We start from the raw sequence: 18,792 nt of genomic DNA, 5'->3' as shown, positions 1-18,792 counted from the left end.
ATCAGAACAGCAGGATAATAGTGATTTTATTTCCCCTTGGACCTAACCAGAATTTTCAGATTCTGTTGTCCTCCCTTCCTATTTAGAGGAATATGGAAGGAAGGAATCCCCATATTGCAGCTGAATATAAAAATACCATCCCTCAAAATGCCGGAGTGAGTTTGTTTTGGAAGCCTTTTCTGCCCTCTCTAGGGCCAAATTTCATTTTGCCACCAAGCAGCTCTATAAACCTAGCAAGACTCAAAGAGCTCATCTCCCTTTGAGCACCAGAGAATCATGAACCTGTTTATTTTTGATTGCACTACAGATGGCTTGCTAAATATAAATCCCCTACTAATTCAGTTTATTGCAATAAATTCCCCACTGCTTCTTCAAACTGCTATTCAAAGGAACTCTTTCACTATGTACCACTATCACCTGCTAGATACTTGGCTATTCCTTCCAAAATGAGAAGCAGGCTCTTCTCTTGGTCTGTTCTCCCTGTTGATGTGCCATTTTCAGTTCACAGAAACTTGAAAGACAAATGTTCCCAGCCTATGTGATTCCTTCTCCCTTTGTATTACATTAATAGAAGGCAAGATGAGGCAGTTCATAGCCCATAAGCAAGTTCCAGGCCCAAAATGATGTCAGACAAGTCATTTGTGACTCATTTTTCTGACCTGACTGCGTGGCCTTTATGAGAAACTTAGTAGCCTTCAAATCCCTCCCCTACGTTTCAACTCCTGTGACATCCTACCAAGCTGAGGATATGTTCTTGAGCTAAAAGACTAAAAGAGGTTCACGGCTTAAGGCACTGAACCTCTTCAGTTCTCAGGACAAGGATGAGCCAGTGACCATGCCCACGTGACTTGCTCCTGAAAGTAAAAGGGCTTTTTCACTCGGCAGGAGTTACATTCAGTTACACAGATATTTCAGGTCTCGTGAGCATCATGGATGTTCTACACGCTAGCTACACTCATGGGTGAAGACATATGCCAATGGCATGCCCACCAACAAGGCAAGCTTTTGGGCTCCTCTGCTTGCCTAGCCTGTGCACTGAAAGAAGAAGGGACCATCTTTAAAACTCAGGACATCAAGGTTACTTACACTGTATTTCTGGCTATTCCCCTGCAACTGCAGGGCTGACCTGCTCTCTTGTTAGGGAGCAATACTGTTTGTATACATTATCCACACATTTCCAGATATAATCAGATAGGAAGACAGAATCATGCCATTCCAACAGAATAAGGAAGCATCTTTAAATTCCCAGTCCCTAGGACTTACACTGCATCGGCTTTCCAGCTTTCCCCCTTATTCCTGGAATAACCTCGCCGTTCAAATCAACACAGAAGCAATCCACCCCGCGACACTGCAGTGGCAGAAAGTCTCCATCCTCAGTACAAGAGGGAATAAAAAGATCCGATCCTGCAGGCAAGCTTTGCTTCAAGTTTTGCAGGTTTCTCCTTTGCTTCTCACAATCAGTGGGACACCTTGGATGTTTGCCCTGAGATCTCGAGCCTGGAACTTCTTTACCTAAAGAGTCCAAACACCAGCACTCTCCTCCATAGCACTGAACTTCCTCATACCTCCCGTCTTTGGTGCATGTTGGAACAAACAGGTTCCTTGGCTCTTCACCACACTCTTTGGATCCCAGCGCTAGTTTCACCACTTCACCTAAATCTTCAGCAACGCTTTCAGGGACAGAAATCACTTGTTGAAGAAAAGCAAAGAACTCTGGTAGTTCCAGAACAGAGGAAAGGAATTTCATCATATTCTGATTGTCCTGTAGAGTTACTATGCGGCCAAAGCTGCCTACAAGAGGTTTACCCAAAATGGAGCTCCCCTTTGATACCTCTGCTGAAAATGCCTCCGCTGATTCCAGAAACCCTTGGCTGTTATCCCTCTCTGCCACATCCTCCTGTGAGAAAAATTGGCCAATGTTGTATTTCCCGCTAGGGCCAAGTGCCCCTGTGAAGTTAAACTGGATCAAATTCTTCAAGAACGGTCCTCCAAAGAGGTTTTCTTGGAAACGCTTTGGATTGGCAGTAAATTTCAGTGCCGACTGAGCCAGTTCCCTTGATGGGAACATCCCCATGATGGCTTCAGTAAGGGTGGCTTCTAGCCCAGGAATCTGGCTGACATACAGGCTTTGTGCAACTGGAGACAACAATCCAGACTCCAGAAATAGTTCCTTGAAGGAAGGAGGGCAGGGTCTTGAGAAGCCAGCTATTTTTTCCAACTGCATATCTGGTGTAGAAAACAAATTGGGCTGAGTGAAGTATCCAGCAGGGCCATAAAATACCCTCGACAAGGCCCATCGCCTCTCAGAGATGCACGCCTGTTCTTCACCTAAACAAAGTGTTAAAAAAAAAGCAAATTTTGGAACCTTTAAAACTTCATGGCTATCTTTCAAGCAGTCTCAGCAGAAACCACATGAAAGTGTAGTTTAACTTGTCTCTAGTTCAACTATGCATCAGGCACATTGATAAGGAAATTTGAACTGTTATTGAATGCGGTCTGTAATTTAAACTCTCCAGTCAAGACACAAAGTGAAAGGAAACATTCATTCCTTCACAACATCTAAGTTGTCTGTTCTGTGGCCTTTTTCTGGTTCTATTGTTTCCCAATGTAAATCATAGAACCACAGAATCACTTAGGTTAGAAAAGAACTTAAAGATCATCTAGTCCAACTGCCTATCCAGGACTGCCAAGTCCATCACTAAACCATGTCCCTAAGCACCGCATGTATGTGTTTTTTAAACACCTCCAGAGATGGTGATTCTGCAACCTCCTTGGGCTTGTTAAAATTACCAGTAATAGAGTACTAAGGACTAGATGGCATTCACAAATGAGCTGTAAAGGAAAAGAAATTATGAAATTTCAACAAAAGCAGTCAAATGTCAGGGTATTGAGGGTACCAACTGTGCTCCTGGGTTCCTGGGTACCCATATCCTGGGCCAAGCTATGTCATATGTGTATCTGCCTCCAGCCCCACCTGTACATTCATCCAGAGAAAGCAATGGCTCCAAGTTAGGATGCAACATATCACTGAAGCAGGATCTCTGAAAGTGTTAGCTTAAGGCTCAAAAGACATCAAAAAAGGAAAGACTCAGTAGATATAAAAACACTGAGAACCAAACAGACAGTATGGTTATGGCATTGACTGGATCTCTGGAACACACGCAGCAGTTTCCATCATATACCATGTGGTTACTTTTCCTTGAAAAGTAGCAGAATTTTAGAGAAGGGATGCAAAACCATTTTGAGGACAAAACAGCTTTTCCGGTAGGAAAGACTATTGAGGCTTGGACAAAAAAATACAATAAACATTTTTGAAAAACAGGATTCTCCACATCACTCACAATAGACAATTACTATTCACTATTTCTCACAGTACAGGAATTAGAACTGTCCAGAAGTAGAGCACATAATCATTATCATGAAATGTATTGCCAGAGAATGCTAGAAAGGATAAAAGGTTAAAGGGCAATTAGACAAATCCCTGCAAGATGACTCTATAGGGGAGGGCTGAACACAATGATGTGGGTTCAACTGCCAGTCTGGGATCTCTCCCACCTGTAGGATGTATGGAAATACGGAAGAAATGTATACATTTCCCATGTTTCTCACACTTTCTCTCCAAGCACCACTGCTGTCCCTGGTAGGGAACAGGGTGGTGGACAAACAGCTTTGGTCTGCTCCAGCATGGCCTCCCTTGGGCTTCCCACCCCATCCCCATTTATCATACATCCAGGCAATATGATAAAGCAGTCATAAATACTTTTAACAGTAATGATGAAAGCTGGAAATCTTCAAAGCTGCTAAAATAGATCAGCAAGAAATCTGAGGGAGGCTCTGTGATCAGCATCTTTATCACTCCACCTTTTCCACCCTTGTCCTGCTCCACAGCTCCTGGCAGGGGCTCAGGCTCCCTCACATGGTTCCTTTGTAAAGGCATTTTCTGTAGATGGGCCCCTTCTGTTTTCAGTGTTGGCTTTTGGTAAGAGGAATGGAGAACATTCCTCTGGGGACCAATAAGTTAGTGTAAGCCACAAGTCCACAAGTAGGCTAATATCAAACAAACGTAGGATCATGGTCTTTAAACGCTCCCCCCTCCTACCCCCTGCTGAATCAAATCAGGAGTGAGAAGGAATAAACAGAAAAGCACTGCTGGGGTGGCTTTACTGCTAGAGGTCAGAAAAGCAGCATGTCCCTATCAGGATTGCCTGGTGCACCAGGTCACATGAGTACCCAACGTGCTACCCACACCTACATCCCTGCCTCCTCCAGTGTTCATGCGGTGGAGTGTGAAAGATATTAGAAAGAAAAAAAAAAAACCAAAACAACAGAGCAGAACTGGAGACATGCACATGGCATATAGCTGTCTGAACGCAGACTGCAGCTACACCCTCATGAAATACCTTTTCAGGAGTCAGTCTGCAAAACCTCTGCAGAAATTTTTCCCTGCTTAAATTTCCTGAGTCTGCCAATAAAAGCTGTAAGCAGCCTCCAGTCATCGCCCCCCCACCCCAAAAAAAAAAAAAAAAAAATCAGGAGGGCTCAGAAAAGCACATTCCGAGATAAAACAACCAGCCCCAACATATGGCGAGGCCTCTCAGAGGTTTCCTTGCAATATCCTTGGTGATCAGCCTCGGAGGCATGCTAACATTTTCATTTCACAGTAAGCCTGTCCGTGCCCAGAGCACTCTGAGCGACTTGGAGCCATGACACCCAGAGCAGGTTCCTCCTCCTTTACCTGCGTGGTGAGACTGTGCCTGCAAACAGAGCGACCACCCTCCCCGAGCCGCCCCGCGTTGAGCTCATGTCCCAGCCTCCAGCACAATCCGCAGTATTAAGGCAGCACACTCCAGAGGGAAGGTTTTGAACTTCCATCCTCCCCTCTGTCCCTTGGACATGTCTGCTGTCGTTTCCGCTGGGGGCACTGATTTGATGGTGTGTTCTTCATGAAGTCTCTCCAAGCCCAAACCCATACACCTTTTCTGAATTGTTTCAGGTATTTTTTACTGGATTTGTCAATTTTCCTGGCCAAATAGGCAGTGACAGAGATGGGGAAAAATACGTCCGGGATGAGAAGTGCCTTAGAAATTCCATAGCATCACCAAAAGAAGGAGGTAAAACCCAAAACCACCATCGCTCCCTTCCTTACTTTATCCCAGATATTCTGACTTCATGCCCCTGGCTCCTGGAGTCAAGAGACAGATATCACAGCTGCAAAGAAAAGCCTTGCTCTATGCAAAACTAAAAGGCTAAAAAAAGGTCATAAAGGAAACTAAAAGGAAATGATATTTAATAATTTATTACCATATGGCTTTTAACCCCAGGGAGGTTTCTGGATCTTCGTTTTTGAACACCAGAATCTGTCAGAGCTGAGAACTGAACTGGTCCTTTGAGTTTCATTCTAAAGACACTAAGAGATGTGCTTGCTTTTCCTTTTCCAAACCTCACACATACCACAGGCCGGGGGTTGTCCTCGTCTTTTTGTGCCCTGGACCTCTTGCCCTTTGGATTCCGCACACCAGCACTGTCCTCCCTGCTGACACTGCACTGGCGTGTAGCCCCCGTCAGCATCACAAGACGGCACATAGGTGTGCTGGTAACGCAGGGCTGCATACCGCTCGGTCTCACACCTTGAGGGGCCTGGAAGAAAATCAGTATGCATTAGGGGGGAAAGCTTAAAGCTGCAGAGCCACCTCTGCTTGATCCCACTGTTCGCCTACTTGGGAGAAAAAAAAAAAAAAGGAAAAAAAAAGTTTCACTTCCTGACCATTTTCAGTAACACTTCAAGTACCAGCCCAAAATGTGAATTGCCAATCCTCTTTTCCCCTGGAGAACCGTCTCCAGGATTTTGCACTGTAGGCATTCATTTCTAAAAACCGCACAGAAAGTAAACCCTCAACACACTTTTCAGTCATAGTCACAGGTAGGCAGAGTAGCAGCAGCTCCGTGCTGGGGGCAAGGTGAGCTCTGGCCCTTAATGTAAATGCAAAGCTGGTCACCAGAGTTAAAGTGCAGCTTGGGAGACTGAGATGAAAGCAATCATCAATGTTGCTGAAGAAATGAGGCATTGCTCCTGCAAAAGGATCTGCACCTGTCTGTGGAGATTTTGCCTGGGACCACCCGATTTATTTCCCTTCACGGGGATATGAAGGCCCTACTGCTGTCAAACTGGCCTTAATGGCAGAGAAGCCAAAACTCCATCAAGCAAGTTTTCTGAGCTATGATCTCTCTAATACCAGATGCCAACAGAAATTTTGCTTGTTTATATAAACCTGCAACCCTACAGCCTAAACATTTCTCAACATTTCCCACCTTCAAGAGCTTTCCAGCTACGCTCAGCTACCAGGTTGAGGCAGCAAGAGCATCACATCAGAGCAACCTGTTCATCAAGGAAGTCTGACAACTCTCGCAAGGTGTGTGGCTTCAGGTGGTGGTGTGAGACCTGGGTAAGCCACCAAAGCAGTCCCCCTCGGTGGCTGACGAATGTGGTCACATCTCCATCTTGTGGCTGTTACAGCTGCATTTTTGCTGACAGCCGCTGCATCCCTCGCTACAGTCAGAGCTTACTCAACAACACTGTGCAGCAGAAGAAGGAAGGTGCTTTTCAGATTTCCCAGAACAATCAGCTTGTTCCAAAACCAGAAAACCCGTGTGGTTATGTGGCCAGAATACTTACATCAGTATTTGCTTAATAACTCTGGTGATGCAACTCCTTAATGAGGGTCAGACAGCAATGTCAGAGGAATTTGGATGGGAAGATGGAAGTTTCACACCAGGGGGTTCAAACTCTCCCCAGCCAAGGCAATTATCTTGGGCTGTGATGTAGGAGAGAGAAGAAGGTACCTGACCCTCCTGTCCCACAGAGTTCACTGCTCGTAGGCAGAGAAACTCTCTTCGTATTTGCCTGCCCTGACCAGGGAGGGAACGGAGCCAAGGGCAGAACCAGAAGTTCAACTTTGCTGGCTAAGGCACTGCAAATTTTTGTGTAGTCTTCTGGGAATCAAGTATGTTGTGGTCAACGTAATCTCTTTCCTGTTTCTCAGTGTACCAACATAAATTAGGGAGCATTTTCTCAGGCTTTTAATCTAATAAATCATCAGATCCATCTCCAGAATCTCAAGGCAAAAGATACAGAGAGTTCATGGGATTTCAACTAATGTGTTCTTCAAGTGCGTGGGAAAGCATTGATCCGAGGACAGGTACCATCCCCTGGTAAAAATGTACAATCCAGGGGCTAAAAGCCAGCTGCAATTCAGGGACCTTGATTCCTGCACTGAAAGTGATATTTTATGCTTTTAGTGCAACAGACTCCTAGAACAACTCCCCCAATGGCAGCTGTAACATACAAGCTCCAAAATTGTCACCTTATTTACCAGGCACCACCTGGGTGCTACTTACATCTGAACTTGCCAGAGGTAGCAAGCTGAACCCCTAGAAACCGCCTCTGCAGGATCCGATATATATTGGTTTCTGCAAATGTGCGGGCAGGCTCCGGTGCAGAGAAAACTGTGTCGTAAACTTCATTGAGCAGCAGTTCCAAGCCTGGGAAAGACAGACTTTTAGCACAGAGCCCGGTTTTAAGACAGAAGTCACCTACTTTACACCAGAGTAGCATAACTGGAAGCCTGTCAGGAAGAAGAAAACCAACCCTCTAAACAGGCCAAACGTGAACTTACACCACATAACCCTGATGTACCACACCACATATCCCACTGCTGAGTGCCCAGTCACTGGCTTTATGCCTTGACACCTACCAAAGCAAGCAGAAGCCACATGCCATAACTGGCACTGTGCTGTGGTTTTGTTAGGTTGAGTCTGCAGTACAGCAATTGATGCAATTTTGGAAACTGACGGTACCAAAAAAATTTCCCAATTGTTTCAGCTGTATAACAGAAAGACATCCAATGCAGTGGTTTCCCTGAGTGCACAAATTTTTTTGAGAATTTCTCACCCTTGTGAGAATTAAATGTTGAAGTTCTCATCTACCATCTAAAGTTTAAGCTAGCATGCTTTGCATTCCGCTCCCCACCCACCCCTTTTTTTTTTTTTTTTTACTTTTTAAAACAGAGTATCTAAGGAAGAGGAGCTGGAAGCTGTCCTCACTCCACCTTGTTGGAAAAAACATTCTCCCTTCTAAAGTGTCCCATCACCTATTAACATGCCTACAAGTTATCCTGACTCTGAGAGAAAAGGAAGGACCATCTGATGCTTCTGCTCATAGCAGGGGGGCTGGACTAGAGGATCTTTAAAGGTCCCTTCCAGCCCAACCCATTTCATGATTCTACCTGAGCAAGAAGAAAATAGTTTGGTCTCCAGGCCCTTTATACTCCCCTGCATTTGCTAATTGGACTTATTGAACGTGACACTTCTAGTGAACGTGAACTTTCTAGTGCAGGCAGAGGCTGGACACTCAGAAATCCTGTACCACCATCCTCAAAGAGGACAGAATTAGCTCCCAGGCAGCAACTCCACTTGATACTGACTAAAGTGCTGCTCCTAAGGGTGGGAATTCAGTAATTAAGCTCCAGCCTTTCCCATGAGCACTACACTGGTCCAGTGGTCTTACCCCTTGTAAGAATGAAATGAAGTTCCAAATGAGCTGATACTTTTTATTTGTCCTTTCCCTCTGGAATTCAAAGCCACTCAAATTACAGGATCAGATGCTGGAGGGTACTTACCAGTGTCTGCTAACTCTCTCCCCAGACTGTCCACGCAGTAGCAGTACCCAGAGACCTCTGGGAATGCCTCCCGAAAGGAGCTGAGTGTTTGGAAAGCCCCTGGGAGCCTGGAAGGAAAAGCAGCCTCCTGTGAATACTTGGGAGGCCACTGACAACAGCAAAGCATCATCTGTGCTTCCCTCCCAGACAGGTACAGTAGGGCTGTCTGCAGAGCGCAAAGCCATGACAAAACCCTTTGGTCCCCCTGTGGCAACCAGGCTCTGATGTGGCCCAGATCAGTGTTGCAGCAGGCTGACAAGTCTCCTAAATGTCGTTTTTTAAACAAACACAGAACAATCTTCAGACAGATTTCTGACTCTTCCTAAGCAGGTACCCAGCTTCTGTATCTAACACCCATTTTCTATTCTATTCTCATCTTTGAAAGCCTGTCAAAGAGTATAAAACAGACCAATGTTGGTTTAATATTACTACAACACCCTTTCATTAGCTCCTACAGATCTACACAAGATGGCAAAGTGCCTAAACAAACAGGTTGCTTCCTGTTCCCTACATGCTACGTACACTTTCTGCATAGAATTAAGCACAAAAGCTGATAAAAACCTCACTAATCTTTTTCATTTTCAGAGCATGGCTCAACAGATTAAGGAGAAGGGAGTTTATAACATATGACGAGTAAGACTGACTCTTCTGGAGATCAACGAGATGTTAGTTTCCAGTATAATATTCTAGGAATGAGAACAGCCAGATTCAAGCAAAGCAATGATTCAGGAAGGAAACTTCATAGGGTCAGTTAGAAAAAAAACCAATAAATGTGATCTTAAGTGACAGACACTCTGGGGGTTCTCCAAGCAAACAGAAGTTAAGTTCTTCTAGATTCAAAGTGCCAAGTTCCAAAACAATCCTATTATTTTACAGACGCATACCTTTCCCTGAAATACGATGAAGGACTGGTGTCCCAGCTGCATGTGGCTTATTTGGGATATCTAGCAAAGGGGAAGTGGAATTTTCTGCTCAAGACATTCGGACAAGGACACAAATCAGGGTTTTACCAAGGAAGGAGACTCAGCAGTAGGAGTAATGGTGGATTAGGCCCTGATCCACTGGGAAAGAGGTTAACGTGCCAGCGCAGCTGACAGCGACCCTGTGGCACTGGGACTATGAGCAGCCTCGATACCAATGCCAGCGCCCCGCAGCCCCAGGGCTGCTCCAGCATCCACAGTCTGCGGGGGCCCTGAGAAACAGCAAAACACTTGTCAGGCTCAGAGTCAGTGCTCAGGTCAGAGGAGTGGAGCAAGGGGCCTTTGCTACCTTCAGGAGACTGGCCGAGTGCTCTGTCACCTCTTGCCGGGAGAGCTGAAGATGTTGCTGCTTCCTCAGCCCGTCGAAGTGCAAGCTGAGCAATGCATGAAGCAGCAGCAACCCCTGGGCAGAGGAAGGGGCTGGCAACCCAGCAGTTCTCCTGCCTCACAGCTTGCACATCCCTGCATAGAGCTGCTTCCCTCTGGCACTCTTCCACGTCTTCAAATTAAAAGCCTATGGACTCCCTTCACTTAGGATCATAAAATCCTACTCCACTGCTGACACGAGCATGCTAAAAACAATCAAAATGTCATACTTCAGGGCACAAAGGGACTTCTGCCAGCATTAAACCAATGGAATTTAAGATATAAACACCTAAATGCCATCTTTCTATGGTCTTCAATTTACATGCAAACATAGAGAGCTTGGGATACCTCAAGAGCCTTCTGCTCCCCTGAATTATCACGCAGTAACCACTGCCCAATCAGGAATATGACCTTTTCTTAGGAGAGCAATGCATTCAAAGGCAGACCTCTGCACTGCTCATGGCCTTGGAACTCATCACCTCAGCATCTCAACACCTAGTTGAGTGAAACAGGACGCAATGAAAATATTCTGCATGCTGCTTGCTTTCACCCTCAACGTTGAGAAGTCACATACGTAATTATACTTTTACATGTGGCGGATGTGTAGTCATATCCTTTCATGCTGGTTATTTTTGCTCCACGTTGAGCGTACAGCTAAATAAAGTAGAAACAGATATAAATTAGGCCCACAGAAACAAGAGGACAGAACTTTTCTCACCTTACTTGGAAAACTCACTTCCTATCACTTTTTTTATTATTTCTCAGCCTCTTTTTAATTACAGCCCTCAAGACGAGTAGCAATAACACAAAGCACCTCGTTTACCAGACCCAATCCAAAACAATGGCTTAAAGCAAAGGTGACTACATTTAAGTTGTGGATAAATGTATAGTGTATCCATCTGTTTCAACAAGAATGCTCACACTCAAAAACATGGGTAAGTAAATAAATGTGAGGTTGTTGACGTTTTCTTCAAACTGTTATAGCTTCCAGCAAAGACAACTCATAACTGATTTTCAAAAGCAGGTTTGCAAGTAACCCCTTCTGTGTTTCATACATGCAGCTCAAGTTATAGCTGCCTTTCTCATTGACTATTAAGAAACAGAGGGGAAAAAACAGATATTTTTTTCCCCATTACCGATGAAATCATAGATAATAGGGCAGAACCTCCAGTGAGCTGGGACAGGCACTGACACAAGGTTTTCGGTCTGATGAAAATTGTAGCAAGAAAAGGAAAAGATCCTCCTTGACTTTTCCTTTTTTCATCATTCCCATCAGTCTTCTACAGGACTTTCTACACAGCTACCCATCCAAGCAGGACTAGGGCACAGTTTGTACAAAAGAAGTAACAGCAACCAAGTTGCCAGAGTGAGGTAGGAAATCTGGGCTTATCTTTCTTTCCAAAAAGTCTTCCCCTTGGGAAGGTCTTAGCTCTAAGCTTCTGAATTTCTCCATTTCTTTTTTTAACATACTGATTTATTCTGAAATATTTAAGAGTGTGTAGGGAAACAATTTGTGAATGCAGTTAGTGTGACATGTCCAGATTTCATAAATCAATCTGTGAAACCAAAGAAAGCTGGTCCACTGGTTCTACAAGAACATAAATTCTGGGTTTAAATCCCTGTTCTGCCATAGTCCTTTGCTCTGGAACTCATCCCTTCAACTCTGTATTCTGGAACCCTGTTTATGGGGCAGGATAATGACATTTCAGGCAGGAATAGTGTGAAAATATATATATTAATGACCTGAGATACTCAGGTATGATGGTAATAGGTTAAGTCAATGCCATAATTGGAAAGGTAGACAGCTGGGAATGAAATGATCCTGTTGTGATTAATTACATGACACGGACACAAGAAAAGCCCAATCTCACAGTTCTTTGCAAACAAATCTCCCAATGAGAGAAAAAAAAAAAAAACCAAACACATCAAATCAAAGCATTGCTTTCACCTCTGTAGTTGCTCTTTCAGAATTACCACACTCCACAGGCCAACAAAAAAAAGCCAGATTAGTTTGCTTTTGCCAAAATAACTTCTGCCAAAGCTCTGGCAAATTTGCACTGTGCATTTGGGCCTGCCTTTCAGTTTTGCTTAAAAGAAAAAAGAAAAAAAACAGCAAAACTGACATTTACAATAAAATGCCTTTGCTACTACAGAGCCAAGTCAGAATGGAACATTACATTTACTCCACTGCCCTCCACCAGAGAAGTGTGTTGACCAAGATACCATGATAACAGCACTTAACAAGAGACCAAAAGGTTTCTCTGGAGAGTCTGAACATCTGCGTCAAAACAAACTCCCCTTGCCCACCCCTTGTTTCTCCACCTGAGCATTAATTCCCAACTCCTCCACAGAACAGCGGCTTTTTGCTCCCATGGACAAGGATTTGATCCAGCATTTTTAAGTCTTCCCCAGTCATCTCCAACCACCCAAAGCCAGTCATCTGTCAGCACGCCCGTTCATCACTTGCTGTTTCACCTGTGTGAGCAACCCTGGCACTGCCTAAATGGATGAGAGTTTCCCAACATCATGTGGAACTTGCTCTTTGCATGTTGCCACTTGTCTGTCTGTCCATCTGCTTTCATCTCCCATATGGAGCCATCTTTGCTACCTCATATATACATTTGAATTCCTCTGTTCCTTGTGCATTTGTCTCATTTTCTGTTGTGTTTCTGTCTGAAAAGTAGCCCTGGCTACTTTTCCAAATACAGATTGTAATGTGGTATCCACTGCTATGTGAGGACACACTAGTTAGACTGCAGAGAGAGAACATCAGTTTTCTCTAAAAAGAAGAAGAATTCAGAAAAAAAGGCTTTTATTTTTTTTTTTCCACTTGGTCCATTCATTAGTAGAAAAAAAGCATCAAGTGCAGTTAGAGAAGAAAGGCTTCGTGTGGGGAAAAGAAGAAAAAGCCAGTAAGACAGTGACTTGAGGTACGAAGGATTGTTTTTCTGGTTCAGAAGCCTGTGCACTTACCTGTTATAACTATGAAGAAGATCAAAAACCATCATGTCTGTTGTGTTGACAAACTTGCACTGGACAGGCATAAACTCTCCATCTGCTGAGCACTGTGGCGGGCTCTTCTCCCCAAACCCGTGCAGAATGCGGCGGTCTCGGATCTCACAGTTCCCCGGACCTAATGGGAAACAAAGGTAATGTTTATTGTGTTTTAACATCCCACAAACAGCTGAATAGCCACCCCATGGTCTGAAGAGGGGTTAGATTCATTACACTGAACGTGGACACCTAGGTGCCTCTTGTCTTTATGAGGAGCAGGGACTTGGACCCTGTGATCCTTATGGGTCCCTTTAAACTTCAGATATTCTATGAGTCTATGAAACAAGGACTTGAATGTACCAGTTAAGCACCTATACTTCTATAGGATAAGTGTAGGCTGCAGTGTCCAAGCTCCTGATCTGCCACCACATTTAAATCATTCACACCAAACCTTTCAAACCTACAAACCCCACAGTTTTGTTAAATATTACTTACACTGCGTTGGCTTTCCTCTCTGCCTGGTACCATAAATCTCCATTCCTTCTGGATCCACGCACCAGCACTGGCCCAGCTTTGTGTCACACTGCACCACATCAAAAGCCCCTGAATCCAGGCACTGAGGGATGTAGGAGATGCTGCTGCTGTTGATGTATTGACTCAGCAAGACCCTCTGTTTTTGCAGCTGGCAAAAGGATAAGCCTGTAATAGCAGAAAGGGGTACTGTTAGACAAAGGTAATTGCTGGGCACTGAATCATTTATTAAGGCAACATCTGAGTTTTCTCAGAGCTGCAAATTCTGATTCTGCCACCCACATGGCATGAGGACATTGATGGACCTGAGGCTGTGAAAATTGGTATAGAGAAACCCACCACAAATGGGGTTGAAGTCCTCCAACTCAAAAGACAATACACTAAGTTGATCTTTCTTTCATGATTTACATTATGGTGACCTTCGCAAACACAGCCCATCCAGGTGTATCACATGTCTGTGATCAGCCCTGAAGAAACTGCAGAACTCCCACTAGAAAGACTCAGCAAATTACAATAAACTAGAGTCCATCTAAGACTTGATTTGATTTCAGCAGTTCATAAGCACATTTAAATGGTTCTTTACCCAATCTGAACAGAACCAGAAACTTGTAACTTACAAGACAAGGGATATCCATTCTGTTTGCTGCCAGGTACCTCAATGCCATTGACATCCACACACCAGCAGGAAAGACCGTTCCTACTGCACTGAACCGTCCTGAAGGAGATCACAAGTATTTTATTTTCTCAGTGACAGTGTTCTCAGTCAGTACAGGACATAGACAAAAACATAAAGCAAGCCAAACAAGTTCAAGTACTTTAAATAATGGAATGATAAAGGGCTGTGTTTCTGGTGAGACTACCTGATGGGAGCTCTTAATTCTAGCAATTCTCAGAACTCTTCAGGAATTGCAGATAAGTGACTTTAAGTCATTCAAGAAGCAAGTAGATTGGACAGAATCCTAAGTCTAAGTATTTGAGATTTACCACACATTTTGAGACATTTTCTAAGTTAAATCTAGAATGGTCAAGGTCTCCACCCTAGGTAATGACAGTAAGAAAATAGCAGATAACATGACAATCTGTACTTCCCCTCAGCATTAACTCATTAACTTCTTCCATCTTCAAGCAACATGCTGCTCTCTAAATCACTGTTCTCCATGTGCTTTTTATTTCCTTTAAGACCTTTAGAAGGAAATCTAACTGTCCAGCTGTGCCACTTATAGCAGGGTGGATAACTTGGCCAAGTCAACTTGGCTCAGCTGTGCCATCTAGCACACTAATCGCAGACCATGCACCCATGAGCATGGGTAGGAAGATAACAATTCACAATAACCTGCACCAAATATTTAACGTACAAATAATGCTGCTAGGATTTGCCTATTAATCTTAGATTGACCTCTTAACCCAGGGATTATTTCCAGCAACAGCGGACTCATTCAGGAGAGGCTGGATCTGCACCATGGCTCAATGAAGTCATTTCAAGTCTCCTGCACCCCTCACCCTCCAGTCCACTGACACAGCGGCTGTTCAAAACAGAGGCTAAAGCTTTCATTAGTAATGAAAGGTCACATTGTATAGAACAGCCAAATAATAGCAGGGATGAATTACCTGAACTGGCCATCTTCTGAGCACTGAGGAACATAGGTATCTCCTCTTGAAAAAGCCTTTTCCCTCTGAAGTTCACATGGACGCAATGGTTGGGAATCTGTCTGGTATTCTGAAAGCAGCAAGAAAGCAAACGCCTAAGGGTGGTTTCCCCACAAGCCTGTTCTTATCAAAACCCTGTTAGTACCAGCCCTGTGTGGTGGCAGCCCCAGGTTCATGGACCCTCCTTGCTTGTCTCCCCATTGCTCATTTTGTACATTCCTGCATGGGACAGCACAGGGAGGTACTGAAAAATCTTGCTGGTTTGTTGTCTGCTGCAGGATACACACATGATGGAGATGCTCATGAACCCTTTTCCCAGGCCTGTATTTAAGTAGTCTCAGCTCTGTTAATCACTTCAGCTCTAGCTATCATTTTCTGGTACCTGGAATACTTTAATTACTCAGAATTAGTTGTGCCTATCACCACAAAACAGCCCTTTGCCATAACTACATACATCACTGTTATTGTTTCTGAGTATTTATTCTTTATTGAAGCTAAGTCACTCACTATTCCACCAAAAGGAAAGGTATTTCTTCTTAACCTCATGAAAGACCTGAAAAGAATCAATGTCTAGCAGTTACCATCAGACATTCATTTTAGAAGTACGTCTCAAATTTTACAGGGCAAGTGATCAACTACTGAAGCCCTCTAGCAAGGAAACACTCAAGTCAACTTCAAAACCACATTTGGATGCTGTTTGAGGAGAATGATGAAATTCAGTGGGGTGTGGGGTTTTTTTACAGAACAGATTAGTTGATTGGACACTTTCCCCATCCTCAAAATCCATTGAATGCCATGCTCTTAATTCCATTAAGTAGTTCTATAAGATAAACAAACAAAACCATAGCTACAGCAATTTAGACCAAAAGTTCATTTAATCCAGTATTTGGTCTGAGCGTGACCACACATGGTAACGCAAATACATCATAAGTATTCTGAACACTTTTCAGCCCCCAACAATTTGCAGCTCAGGGACTTCTTTAACCACAGATGGTTCCTGTGCACCTATGACCTCTCAATCACTTCTGTTTCTGAGAGTTTTCACTGTGTCACCTTAAGCCAACACGAAAATTTTTACGAGACTGTAAAAGGATTTCAGGTGAGCTGACTGATACATCCACATGTAGGCAGACTCACTATTTTCATCTCAAATGCGACTCCGAGCCAGTTGCTCTGGAATGTGTGGGTGTCTCTGTGCACAGTGCTAGAGGGGGCCTCGTAAGACATCCGAGTTAAGAGATTAAGTCAGTGATTCAAATTGCTTGTTGTGCAGGGCTATCAAACTCAGACCAAAGAACTGGGGATGACAGACTATTCGGTATCTTAAGGTTCAAGCCTAAATTAGATCATTGCACGTACAAGTAGAAGATATAACCTTAGGACATTCACATCCCTGCAGCACCACCTTTTCTTACCCAAGTTCCTTCTCTAGCCCAGCCTACTCTTCCAGAAAACATCTTTTTCCACCCAAAACCCAGGTGCACTGAACTCGGACAACCCTGACCATTTCAAGATCCTTACAGCTTAGCATATAACCTGGAGCCTGTACACCGCTTGCACAACACACAATAACTAGCCAAGTCTGTAGCGTGCAAGATTCAAGATCATGACACACTTCATCAGAATAATACACAGAGCAGCACAAAGGTCACAGGAGCACAGTCACTACTGGACACAGGCAAAGAAAAAGAACAACCGTACTTACCAAATATGTTGGCTGCTGCTGTGCTAATAAAGCAGCAAAGAAGGGTGCAAAACGGGATGGAGCCCATCTTGCGATGGGAGAGCTCCATCCCCTTTTGTCAGTGAGGCTGCCCAGCACACCCTGGTAGCCCTCACCTGCCTTTTTGTAGCAACCGTCGCACAGATGGGTTCACTTATGCGCTGGTAGACTGGCCATGAAATTGGGCAAGTGACGCATACGACGCTTCTGAGAAAACCACAAGAGGCCCATTCACCTGGAACCGCCCTCGTGGTTCTCCTCAGCCAGTTCTCATCCCTGCTCCAGGGAGCACTACCCAGCCCGCTCACCGGAGAGGAGAACAAGTGGCAGCAGGCACAGGGGGTGGCAGAGGGGACTTAGTTTAACCAACACGCAAATCAAGCACATTGACACGGTGCTGGCCAGAGCTCGGACTCTCGCCTGCAGTGTGGTGCAACCAGGCTTTGTGTTTTGTATTAGCAGTACCTTTTTGCATCTGTTTCTAGAGAGCCTAGCCTGCTGGAGGGACAGACAAGAGTTAGGCCTCCAAGTAGCACTAGGAGTAAATACAATGCATAATGTGGTTGTTTATTAAGTGAAAAAACAGTCAGTGGAGCTGCATCCATTCTATTGAAGGGAACTGAGAGTCAGAGCCAAATGCACTCGACCTTTTGCTTTTACTCCCACTTGCACCACACACTTTAATACAGACAAATATCTGATGGGAAGCAGTATAGCTTCTTGGGCTTCATCCTCCAAGCATAAGATCAGTATGACTATTAAGCATGTTATCAAGGTTCATAGTACTAATTACATGCAGGATCCTCAACCTAAAACATACCAGAAATATTATTTCGTTGGTTCCAGAGTATCAGTTCTTACTTGTCCACCTCTTGTGATTGTTACTCAGCACTTACTTGCACCTGGAATTATGAGAATTCACTGTCACAAAAGCAGAGGTGGTTGAACAAATGGGCCCAGAATAATTAGCTAAATGATAACAGAAGCACACATCTGAGGCAGGACTTAAGCTGATTTCAAGAAAAAGTGACAGCAGCACTTTGCGACTCATGGGTGCTACACAGTCTAGAAACAATTCTACTGATACTCTCTTACAGACCAAGATTGTACCAACAGCGATCCAAGCATCCCTCAGTGTGGGCTGTAGGTCACTGTGGTGCTATGGCATATGATACATATGGTAAAAATGAGCTCAAACAGCAATACAAGGTTGCTTTAGCATTACTAGTCTTTTTTAAATGAGTGAGACTATATCTGGACTTTACTTTCACGCAATCTGCTGTGGACTTGAGGAAAGTCAATGGCCCACAGAAAGATAAAGCTGGGAAAAGATGAAGAATGTGTACAGTGTAGAGGACAGACCAAAAAAGGCAACCTTCAGAGGCATGAAGAGGAAAAGTCCTGTAACATCCCTGATTAAGCAGGCATAGAAAGAAAATGAATTTCTGGACTGACATAGCATTTGTAAGGAAACATACTCGCAGAGCAAAGGAATCCGACTAAACAAAGAATAACCAGCATTAGCACTAGGGTTGCTGTATTAGGAAGGATGAAAAGTTTGACCATGACACATATTTCTGACTCAAGCATGCTTCAGGAGCCCCAGATTTGTGCCAGATCCTCAGTGTGGTGTGGAGTTAGAGGAGAGCAACAAGAGACAGCCCAGCCCGGTGCCCGGGGCTCTCTGGGGGCAGCAGGATCAGTGCTTACAAGGACAATGACACTTCCAAGCCACTGAGACACATATCCAGAGTGTGTGCTGTGGGGTGCAGGTGAGACTGACTTAGTCCCATTTTCCAAAGTTGGTAGAAAAACGTCATTCAGATTCCTTGCACAG

The 18,792-nt window shown here is 44.2% G+C and overlaps 1 protein-coding gene across 1 annotated transcript in view; it reads right to left on the bottom strand.

Moving 5' to 3' along the window:
* TG (thyroglobulin) overlaps positions 1-17,004 on the bottom strand; it is a 160,551-nt gene extending 143,547 nt beyond the window's left edge. Inside the window, exons 1-9 of the mRNA XM_037378935.1 lie at positions 16,938-17,004; positions 15,194-15,302; positions 14,203-14,300; positions 13,550-13,753; positions 13,034-13,193; positions 8,676-8,782; positions 7,396-7,539; positions 5,452-5,637; positions 1,264-2,328 (exon numbers count right to left, since the gene is read on the bottom strand). Of these exons, the coding sequence (XP_037234832.1) occupies positions 1,264-2,328; positions 5,452-5,637; positions 7,396-7,539; positions 8,676-8,782; positions 13,034-13,193; positions 13,550-13,753; positions 14,203-14,300; positions 15,194-15,302; positions 16,938-17,004 (2,140 nt within the window). The remainder of the gene's footprint in view (positions 1-1,263; positions 2,329-5,451; positions 5,638-7,395; positions 7,540-8,675; positions 8,783-13,033; positions 13,194-13,549; positions 13,754-14,202; positions 14,301-15,193; positions 15,303-16,937) is intronic.
* Between the last annotated feature and the right edge of the window lie 1,788 nt (positions 17,005-18,792).

This window comes from Falco rusticolus, chromosome 3, assembly GCF_015220075.1.
Source record: "Falco rusticolus isolate bFalRus1 chromosome 3, bFalRus1.pri, whole genome shotgun sequence".
Taxonomy (NCBI): Eukaryota; Metazoa; Chordata; class Aves; order Falconiformes; family Falconidae; genus Falco; species Falco rusticolus.
This window is presented reverse-complemented; position numbering and strand designations above follow the sequence as displayed.